At 43.6% G+C, this 11,041-nt stretch overlaps 1 protein-coding gene across 1 annotated transcript; it reads left to right on the forward strand.

Moving 5' to 3' along the window:
- Positions 1-169: 169 nt before the first annotated feature.
- On the forward strand, positions 170-10,727 carry TCTN2 (tectonic family member 2). The gene is made up of 18 exons (XM_026719318.2): positions 170-513; positions 1,814-1,918; positions 2,466-2,539; positions 2,803-3,007; positions 3,678-3,778; positions 4,505-4,701; positions 5,279-5,402; positions 5,545-5,677; positions 5,809-5,874; positions 5,988-6,092; positions 6,586-6,663; positions 7,170-7,250; positions 7,725-7,836; positions 8,011-8,114; positions 8,728-8,881; positions 9,122-9,247; positions 9,996-10,084; positions 10,431-10,727. The coding sequence occupies exons 1-18, from the start codon at positions 444-446 to the stop codon at positions 10,544-10,546; spliced, it is 2,040 nt and encodes a 679-aa protein (XP_026575103.1). The 5' UTR covers positions 170-443; the 3' UTR covers positions 10,547-10,727.
- Positions 10,728-11,041: the final 314 nt, after the last annotated feature.

Genomic DNA, 11,041 nt, shown 5'->3' on the forward strand with positions numbered 1-11,041 from the left:
GCAGGGTTTCTCCATCTTGGCCCCTTGAAGCCATGTGGACTTCAACTCCCAGAAATCTCCGGGCGAAAGTTGGCTATTTCTGGGCGGGAGCGTCTGCGAAAGGAACGATGGAAGTTGTAGGGCAGCCCCGAGTAAAGAATGTACCATTCCCACAAGTGGGGGAGGACAGGAACAAGAAAGGGCCTCTTTTGTGTTATTTTCCACCACTTTTACCACAGACCCGCATCTTTTCCCACTCCTTAACTTCCACTCGCAACGCAACGGGAGATTTCAGCCTCTTTTTTTTTTAAACCCCCTTTGACTGCCCCGCAAGCCTTTCGCGCTCCCTCCGGGAGGACCTGGTTCCTCCGGGCCGTCTCCATAGCAACCGAGGAAGGCGCCGGGAAAGATGGCGGCGGAGGAGGAGGAAAGGGACGGTCCTGAGGGCCCGTCTTAGCTCCGCCATGAGCCTCCGGGGGATCCTTTGGGGGCTGCTGTGGCTGTTTCGGGCCGTGGCCCAGGATGGGGATCAGGGTGGGTGAGGGGAAGGTCCAAGGGTGGGTGAGATAGGCTAAGCAGCAATGGGCAGGCAGAAACCCAACAGGTGTGGCTTCAAGGCCAGTTTCGTGTTTGTGTGTGGTTTTGTTCTGCCTGCCCCTCAGCCATGAAATCTCCTCCCTTCCTCCTCTCTCCTTCCTCCCGCCTTTGCTTTCTTCTTTCCCATTCATTTTCTTTTCTTTCTCCTCCCTTCTTCATCCCTCCATCCTTTCGTCTCCCTCCCTCCCATTTTCTTTCTTTTTTTCCAACCTATCTCTCCTCCCTCCATCCCATCTCCTTTCCTTCCTTTCTCCCATTTCCCTTCCTTTTTTCCAACCTATGTCTCCCTTCCTTCCATCCATCCATGCATCCATCCCTCTATCCCTCCCTCCCATCTTCTTCCTCCCTTCCTCCCTTTTCTCCCCAATCTATCTCTCCTTCCTTCTTCCCGCCCTCCCATTTCCCTTCCTTCTTTTTTCCAACTTATCCCTACTCCCTCCATCCCATCTCTTTCCCTTCCGTCCAATTTCCCTTCCTTTTTTCCAACCTATCTCTCCTTTCCTTCCTTCCTCCCTTCCCTCCCTCCCGTCTTCTCTCTCCCTCCCATTTCCCTTCCTTCTCCCCAACCTATCTCTTCTTCCTTCTTCCTTTCCTCCCTTCATCTCCCTCCCTCCCATTTCCCTGCCTTGTTTCCAATCTATCTTCTCTTCCATCCATCAAACCCTTCATACTCAGGTTCTCATGGTCCTAACGAACCAGTGTTCTGGATTTGTACAATGCACAGCTTTCTGAGCTAAACAGCGGGCTGAGTTGGTATAATAAACATGCTGAGCCCCCAAAAGGTAGACATCCAGCGTGCATACACACCGACAAAAGTTTAGCTTGTGCCATCATGGCTATGTCTTTTAGGGAACATGACTAAGAGAGTTTGTGAAATAGTGCTTTGTTGTTGTTTTTTAAATTCCTGTCATTGGGTTTTGTTCAGACTGTCCTTGAAGGGACAACAGCATCAACATCTAAAGCCTTCAATAAATTACAACCAGTTGTGTGTGCTCAAAAACATTGCTGTTAGCAACCCCCTGCCTCTTTTAACTTCATTCTTTGCAGCTCTGAATGATGACACAAAAACAGTTTCCAAAATCTCTTACAGTTCCCTAGATTTCCTTAACTTTTACTGAGGATGAAATAAAATGATGAAAGAAACTGAGCAAGGCCACTTCAGGGAGAAAAGGTTTTCCAAAGATTTAATGAGTGATATCAATATGTCTCAAAAAATGATACTGATTTCCCTGTTTAGATTTCCAGCCTTCGTTTATCTACATGTCTGGGACAATGGTCACTGCTTCTTTGACCAACAGCCATGCAGATACTTTCTCTCTCGCTGTGGCAGATGATGAAACAGGTAAGCATCCTTCAAAACTATTTTGGGGGATGATCCCAGGAAGCTCTGGAACTCCAAAGACCATGGGGAAGAAATCCTCCTTTGCAAAATGAATTAGCCTTACTGTTCCTAGCAGGAATGATCCTTAAGAGATGATAATATTTACGATAATGCAGGATCCAATCTGGGTCAGTCAACGGGACCAGAAGTTTAGTTTTCTGAACTTTCAGACTTGTACTGTAGCCCATCTTGAGGGAACTTTTCAGAATGTGTGATTTGGGTTATTCTATTGATCATATTTTATGTGGTGCCTGGTTGGGTGTGGCTTTTTAGTTGTTGATTTGGATGTTGATGACTATTTTAAATGGTTGTTGTTTCCTTGTGGCTGCGGAGTCCTTGAATCCTGAGCACCTGATAAGCTGTTGATTGACAAGGGGCCCATCTCCCTTGGCTTCAGTTATTTTTCTGGCTATTTTTATACCTGCTTGGCCAACAATCCTAGTAGCTGTGAAATTGAATGTGTGTCCTTGATCCATTGAATATGGTAACGTTCTCTGCTCTCTTCTAGGAATGTTACCCCTTTCAGACTGTAGTGGTAGAAACAGAACAGATGACTGGAGTTTGCAAGTCACACATCAAGGGGTGAGTAGAAAAAGTGATTCTCTTCTTATCTTTGCCAATAAAAAACCTTAGATCAACTTCTGAAGTATCCCCTGTGAATCTCTTTTCATAAATGCTTGACCTAGATTCCTTCCTTTGGCATATTTTTTTTTTACTATTGCAGAAAATAAAGACCCAAATAAAATATTGCTGTTTTTATCCCTGACTTGGGCTTAATACTCATAGTCACCATCTAAATCATAAATCTTTCTCGGTTAATTGCTAACTCATATTTTGCATTTTAGAACGTTTCCAGGGTGATGGTGTCCTTGACCAGACACCTTCAACTGTGTGTCCCAAACATCACCGATTGCTGCGTGGAGCCCCTGTGCTTGCTTCAAAGTTTGCAGGTCTCAGCATGTCAAGGGACAAAGCTGATGGCCCGTCTATTAATCCAAGCAGAAATATATGCTAATACATCTTCAGGAAACCTAACCGGAAAAATAGAAGGTATTTGATTCCTTCTGGCTGTATTTCGACATTCATGGGTTTCATACTGTATCTAGAATCAGGAGAGGGTGTGATTATTTTAGCTTTGGTTGCAACGTCTTGCCCCAGTGACATTCTTTCAAAAACGATGTCTTGCGTGGATGAAAGAAAAGCTTTCGTTAACATGAATTCATATAATCAATCTGACAGAAGGGAATATTTGTCATTCAGGGCTGAACTATGGGGTCCTTGGTGGTCTCTGAGCTTGTGTGGGTTTTTTGCAGACGTTTCATTACCAAACTAGGTAACATCACCAGTGTTACAAAGGGAGCAAACTCTACTCCCTTAGCACTGATGACGATACTTAGTTTGGTAATAAAACATCTGCAAGAAAACAAGCTCAGAGATCACCGAGGACCCACATTATAATTAAATTATAAGGCTGCCCAGCTCAGAAATTTCAGCGGGACAGGAAAACCAGTTTAGTAAGCAGCATGGCTCCAGTGAATGAGGTGTCTACCTGTAGATGTTTTCAGCATAATGTATGCACCCAGCCAGCAAAACGTGGTTTTGCACACTTATTTTGCATGCATAAGGAGGCTTTAATTATTGAGGAGAAAGAAGCCGCTGAAAGAAAAAAGGCATCTCTTGAAATAAACCCACCGGTTCTCACCTTTTCCTTCTTCAACAGAGAACGCAACCGTGATCCCCAATCAAGTGTTTCACCCCTTGGGCTCCTGTCCCTGCAACCTCACAGCAGGAGCTTGTGACGTTCAGTGCTGTTGTGATGAGGTACTAATTCTGCCTCTAATTTCTGTCACTCTTCATTCTAAGCACCGCCCTAAAAACCTGCTGCTGTTCCTGAAACCCTCGGCCCGCTTCTTTAACTGCAGTTAGTTCTTTGAGATGCTGCGTGAACCAAACAGTTCAATAATAGATTACAGGGAAAAATGCGCATGGTTGGAAAAAGCTGGCATGAGATTTCTGGATTAGGAGTAACGGATAGAAACTAATCAAGGAAACATCCAACGTAGAAATAAGGAGAAATTTCCTGATAGTGAGAATAATGAGTCGGTGGCACAACTTGCCTCCAAAAGTTGTGGTTTCTCCATCACTGGAGGCTTTTAAGAAGAGCCACTTGTCTGAAATGGGATAGGGTCTCCTGCCTGAGCAGAGGGATGGACTAGAAGACCTCCAAGGTCCTTTCCAACTCTCTTATTCCGTATTCTATTCAGAGGCCTCTTCCCACATTACCTCTGACTCTTATGAAGCAATAACCTTTAAAAATGTCCTTATACCTAGCTCAACCTTTTTTTATAGCCTAGCAGGGGCTGATGTCACTGGTAAAAATATTTCTTAGACCCTCTTCTCAGTTCTCAGAGGCTGAGATTGAGTTGAGAATCTTCGGCATGTCACACACGGAGTTGTTTTCACTAAGATTTGTCTGTGAGGATACTCGGTCGTATCAGAATGGCATCAGGCAGATCCCAGCTCTGTATCTTTCCCTTCTCTCCCCAGGATTGTACCCCAGAGATGAAGCAGCTCTTTGAGGGCTCCTGCTTTGAAGGGGTGTTCGGCGGGGACGTCAATCCACCTTTTGACCAGCTCTGCTCAGCCAAATCCGGAACCTTGGCCCCTGACTGGTTTCCCTTCCTATGTGTGCAGTCTCCCCTTAATAATTCCCCTTTCCTTGGATACTTCTACGATGGTTCTACGTAAGTATGAAAACTCCTCGGAGGTTTAGTCGTGTGGAACTGTGAAAGAAGCTTTAGATGAGCCTGCCGTCTGTTCCTATAGGACAGTGATTCTCAACCTCGGCTGCTTGAAGAGGAGTGGACTTCAGCTCCCAGAATTCCTCGTGCTGGCTAGGGAATTCTGGGAGTTGTGGCCCACCCGTCGTCAAGCAGTCAAGTCATGGCTGTAGGACGTGGGTTTGGCCTGAATAATTACTGTCCTATGATTTCACCTTGAAGAGCAGATAGTTGTACTAGTGATTTGTCCTTTCCGTGTACATTTCTATTTTATGCATGTTTTATATTTCTGTCCCTGTGAGGCCAAGCGTTCTTCTTGTTGCTATCTTTTCCCCATTGATGTTGATGAGGTCAGAATGAATTTGTAGCACCTGGTTTTCATTTGGGTGGAGACAATCATGGTTCTTCTGCCTTCCAGAAAGGACAGCCAAATCATTACACTTCAGTTTGCCTTGTGTCTGTCTGCTTGGGGGGCAAGGCTGGGAATCCCCACATCTTCTTTCGTATAAATAGACGATAGATTTATAACATTTATTTGCAGTTTTTCATCCCGGGCGTCTTCCTTTATGCTTCCGTTGCAAACCACCCCAGGAAAACCGTCCAACGGTTATAAGCAAGGAGATCCAATCCTGACTGTTCACAATGACTATTTTACAGTTCCACAGGTAAAGACAACTGTCTGGTTTCTTTTTTTTTCTTCTTTTTTTTCCTATACATTAAAGAGGGATTTTTTTCCTTTCCTGAATTGGGGAGAGGAAGAATGACCTGAAAATAAACCTGATGTCCTATCCTTCTCGTGTCATCCAGCCATTCCTAGCTGGCAGCTGTGCAAGGAACGCTCCAGTTTCCTTCCTTCTGAATATTGAAGCCAAATGCGCAGCTACATGCAAGGAAGCAGAAAGCGTCATGTCAACCATCGCAATAAACAGCGGTGTTGGAGGTACGGTGGTTTTTTTAAAAAAAATATTTTAAAAACTTAATATTAAGTTTTTAGGACTTAATAGGACTACCTGTACTAGAGCTTCCATCATAGTTTGATTTTGCCTTTAATCCCCTTTTTTTCCTTTCCAGATAACATCCAACCAGAGGTGACCTACCAGGAGAGAAGTTCTGCTCCGCTCCCTTGTGCCGAGCATGGTGAATATGCATTGAGGGAGTTTTTTTTATGCGTAGTTCTATCCCATCCTTTGAAAAGTTTGTATAAAACAATTCGTATATGTGACCTATATGAGAGCTTTCCTTCTGTTCAGAATGCAGAAATGTGAGCTTTGCTGAAGATTACATCATTGTATGGGAAGGCAAAATAATAAAAGAGCTGAAGATCAAAGTCCTTTATGGAAGAATGTGTCCAGAAGGTAGTTTTTTAAAAATATTTCTTATAATCCAGTTTTTATTTTTTAACAATATTTGTTTTTTTCAGCAAATGAAAGATTACCTGTTTAATTTGGAATCGGTTGTCAGAGCTCTCATTTTTTTCACATTGGCTCTGAAGCATCCTTGCCTTTGGTTCTTAAAAATGAACCCCAAATCTATTCGACTTCTCTGGCTTTCAACAGAGAAGCAGAAAAGAGCATTTCATGAAAAGTGCCCTAAAAACTTAACGTAATATGGCTTGGATTCCTAATGTTCTCTGCCGTAAAGCGTTTTATGATGGGCTTAATTTGAAGTTTGGCTTATTCTGATGCATGAACCCAGGGATGATCATTGAAGAAACCATCATTAAAACAAGCCACAGTTGCCTGTGATACAGTAACCCGGCTAAGGCTTCTCAAATTATTTGGATAAAAGGGTCAACCTGGCACTGTCTCTCTGGTTTACATTTGTCCATTTTACATTTTGTTTTCGCAGAAACGATAACACAGAAATTCACTGTCACATTTGTGAGCGCCAATGCTACAAGCATGGAGGAATTCTCGGGGAACCCAGGTGGGTGAAGTGACTTTTGGGTGTAGAAGACAATGGGAGATTGATGGTCAGCGGTGGTGATGTTTCAGTATATTTTTGGTCATGTATTTTGTTGAGGAAGGGGTGGCATTTGGAAGCTGGACTATGTAGCTGGCCCCTGATGGAGAAACCAACCTCTCCGTTGACACGCAGCCAAGAGTTTCTTTGAGGAAAAGTGTTCACTACTTACTAGCTGCTTACTAGCTGCTTACTAGCTGCTTACTAGCTTGACCTATTCTAGAACTGCAACAGCCACAAATGTGAAAAACGGTCAAAAGTCACATTTTTCAGTGCCATTGTAACATCAAATGGTCACTAAATGAATTGTTGTAAATCAATCTGTCGCTGACTCAGTTCTTCAACTCCCATGGATGGTGTGAATAAAATTTGACATTTGAGAGACTCTAGCGACACCAAGCTCTCATATTTTGCAATATTGCTTAAGTGGATATATTTGAAGTCTGCAAAATTTTCTTTTGTTTACCTAGGTTATCAGCTTGGCAAGCCGGTTAGAGCTACCAACTTGACATCGTCGGCTCCTGTTACTTTTCTAAAACTTTGGAAGCCAGGTAGTCCTTTTTGATAACAAATATTATAAGAATTGCAAGAGGAACAAAATGACATCAGACGTTTGTTTCTTGCTGCTATGTTCATTCGCTCATATTTCTGTGGAGGAGGGGATAAAAGTGATTGGAATTGTATTTGGCTAAATGAAACTTATAAATTTATTCTGTGCTTATTTTACCCGTGGCAAATATAGTGTTCCTATCCTTAGGAACAAGAACAAAAATTTTGAATATTATTTTGTATGTTTGCTTTTCTGTGAGAGGCTCCAGCAAAGTAATATCAAGTCTAATTTTAAAAACATTCCCTTAAGAGAGTCTTCATTTGCAAGTAAAGCTGTACTCTAGTTGCAGCTTTGATTTGTTTGATATCTGGGAAGAGAAAAAGTCCATTTCTAGAGCCTTCTGTTTAAATACTAGAACAGCACTACGTGAGTTTGAAAAAGCAATTGCTCAACCAGATTTATCTCCATTATTTAGTTGGTGAGAACTTGTGTTCATCAGCAAACCTGACCCCTCTTTTGTTTGGGTTCAATTCCATTTCTGGATGCATAATGGAAGTCAGCCTTGCAGACAACTGCACGCAGTTGAGGTGAGATGAAATTAGTTTCTTCTTAATTTTAAAACAAGGAGGCCCTTCCAATTTTACACTGAAATACAGGAAGCTTTAAGAAATCCACATTGATTTCTGGAACCTGGTGTTTGTTCTTTTCAGTATAACAAAATGAATTGTTCATTTATACATCGCATGCCTGTTTCTTTGCAGAGAGGATGTTGCTGCACGACTGAATTCCTTGGTGCAAGTGAGCCACGTTGGAAAAAGAGGCAACGCCCGTAGAAACATCTCAGACAACTGGGTGGAAGTCCTCCGTGAGTAACACAATTTAGAACCCGCCATTGAATTGTCGGTTTTTAGTTTGTGTTTAAAAGTATTACGATCCTCTTTCTTTCTTTTTTTTAATTACAAAAACCATGGTCTAGTTAACAGGAGAACCGCAGGTATAAAAGATAATTGGACTTCTAAATTAATTTAAAGTTGGATATTGATATGGTAAATCAGTCGAACTATTTTTGGGAAAGTGAAGTGAAAAAAGAAACAGCTTGCGTGTATTTGGATTATTTGGTGATCTTTGGATTCTTGGTTATTATATTTGAATGACTAAAGTCGATCGGGTGGTTCTTTAAAAATTTATACAATGGCACCACTTCTGGATGAATTGAAAATGGAACTTAAAAAATACAAAGAAGATGCACAAGAAGGGAAGGGTTCTTTTGGCTTCGTTTTTCAATTCTTAGAAATGGAGATTTGGAACTATGAGAAACAACAAGAAACGACTACGCTACTTTCAAAGAAGATGTTTTATTTGTATTTTTTTTCCTCTTTGTGAAAACTCAAATAAAATTTACAAAACAAAAAAAAGATGAATTGCTGAGCAATTTGGTTGGTTCACCTTCTCAGCCTAGGCCTTTTTGCCGCTTGCAGGTTTAAATGCCTCTTCCAGTACAAACACAAGTGAGGGGAGCTTAAGAGGAATTTGTCCTGATGTTCCTGCCCACCTGAACATTCAGATCATCACGGCTGATGTGGGCGCAATAGAAGGAATCCCTCAGGAAGAGATACTTGGGGTGCAGCTCAGGTGCGTACAACCTTACTCGCATTTGCCAAACTCAGATCTCTTCACGGTCCTCGGTGGCTTCCTCCACATTTAAGATTCCTCTTTCCACATGGACTTCTAATTTATTTAGTGGTGTGGTAGCCTAGACGTGGAGCTTTCGCCTCACAATCAGGAGGCTGTGAGTTCGATCCTAGGTAGAGGCAGATATTTCTCTCTCTGGGCACACTGTGAACATATCTGCTGAACAAAACTCTCTTTCAGTTTTTCAACAATAACCTGGCAGGTTCGCTGTGCCCTGGCTTGTCCAGAGAACGTCACTTCCCTTCCCATCTCTGCTGCCGTGCAGTTTATTAAAGTACCTGCTCAGCCTCCAGTGCCAAAGACCAGGTAAGTCTTGGCTGCAGACCTCTCTTCTTAAAATCTACTAGATATTTCAGAGAAACTATTAGGGGAAAGAGTCGTGTGATTGTCCTTTGTGGCCTTCCCAGCTGGCTCTGTCATACAGAGGAGGAAGAGAAAATGGGATTTACTTCACCAGGGCAGTGATTCAGTTAAAAACAATGGGGGGGAAAAAGGGTTGTAAAATCAGCTGCGGTTCGCTTAAAAGTCCCTTGCCTTGGCCGTGGAAGTTCAGGTCCCAATTATGGTCAGAAGTCCAGGACCACCAGATATTTTCTATGGCTTTAAGCCAGGGGGGTGTCAAACTCAAGGCCCGGGGGCCAGATCCGGCCCACGGGGGGGATTCGATCTGGCCTGCAGGGCCACCCTGGAAACGGCGAAAGACTGTCCAGCGGTGCCTCTGCCAGCAAGAACAGAACTCGGGAGGGCTGCCCACAGCCCTCTTGAGCTCTGTTTTCATTGGCAGAGGGTTACTTCCAGGAGGCCGTTGCAGCCGAAAACGGAGCTCCGGAGCCTGTGTTCTCTGGCAGGGGGCTCGGGCCACCACAGGCACCCCTGACACGAGGGATGTCGAGCTGACCACACCCACTCTGGCCACACCCACTCTCTGGCCCTCCGAGGTCACATACAATCCTGATGCGGCCTTCAATGAAACCGAGTTTGACACCCCTGCTTTAAGCAATAACCACTTTCTTGGCACAGCTTTGCCCTGAAAACTTTTAATTTCCTTTTCCAGATTTCAAATTAACTACACCGAGTATGACTGCAGGAGGAACGACGTCTGCTGGCCTGAGCTTTTTTATCCCATGACCCGCTACTACACAGGTTAAAAGAATGTCATTTGGCCTTTCAGATGCTTAGTTTCTAATTGACCCCCTAATTTTTGAGTGGATAAGTGGTGGTGGGGCGGTCTCAGTAGGGAGGCTTATTCTGCAAACCACTTAGAGAGGGATGAAAAGCACTGTGAAGCGGTATTTTAAGTCTTAAGTTCTATTGCTATTCCAGTTTGGTAAATTCTCTATGCTGGGAAGGAGATTCGCCTCTGGCAGGGGATGGCTGGGAAGATTTATGCAGTGAGATATCTTCATTCTAAGGGAGGCTTGTCCGGATTGTCTTCCTCTCTTCATTGCGTCGCCTCGTTTCTAAATCCTTGTCTCCCACCCCTTTTCAGGAGAGCCGTATTCTCACACGCTTGCCAAAGGCCTGGTGCTGGTTTTCTTCGTCCTCCTCGCAGTGGTGCTGAGTGGTCCTTGGAATGGGATCCTCCGCCTGTGGAAGAAGCTCTGAAAAACCTTCGCATCACCCGCAGACTTTTTTTGGATCGGGCTTTTTTAACGTTTTTTTAATCATGCACATCTTTTATGGAAGGAGGAAAAAAAGGGGGTTTTCCCCCAGATATATTTTCCTAAAAAGAGGGGTGGGGGGAGAGAGAGAGAAAATAAAAAATAAAAAATGGTCAAAACGAAAACGGTGTTGTGATTTTTCAGCAAAAAAACAAGCAATAAGGGAAAGGATACGCAATGCGAAATGTGATGTGCATCATGCTGCTTTATTGGGTGTCCCAATTTTGGCAACTTAAAAAGACTTCTGGACTTCCACCTCCCAGAATTCCACAGCCAGTTTGGCTGGGGAATTCTGGGAGGCGACATCTCTAAGTCTTTAACTGGCTGGGGCAATTCTGGGAGTTGGAAGTCGACCAGGTTGGACGCTTGCATTAAAATAATAATAACGGGAAAGTGGTCATAAAGGAGGCGAATCCAGGGGTCGCTGCACCTCCTTTAG

The sequence above is a fragment of the Pseudonaja textilis genome, chromosome 15, assembly GCF_049901715.1.
Source record: "Pseudonaja textilis isolate UNSWEBS1 chromosome 15, rPseTex1.2, whole genome shotgun sequence".
NCBI lineage: Eukaryota > Metazoa > Chordata > Lepidosauria > Squamata > Elapidae > Pseudonaja > Pseudonaja textilis.

Coding starts and splice junctions, on each gene's coding strand:
- TCTN2 (XM_026719318.2), top strand. CDS start 444: ATGAGCCTCCGGGGGATCCTTTGGGGGCTGCTGTGGCTGTTTCGGGCC. Junction 6,093..6,585: donor TGGAAGAATGTGTCCAGAAG/GTAGTTTTTTAA, acceptor TTGTTTTCGCAG/AAACGATAACACAGAAATTC. Junction 10,085..10,430: donor CATGACCCGCTACTACACAG/GTTAAAAGAATG, acceptor ACCCCTTTTCAG/GAGAGCCGTATTCTCACACG.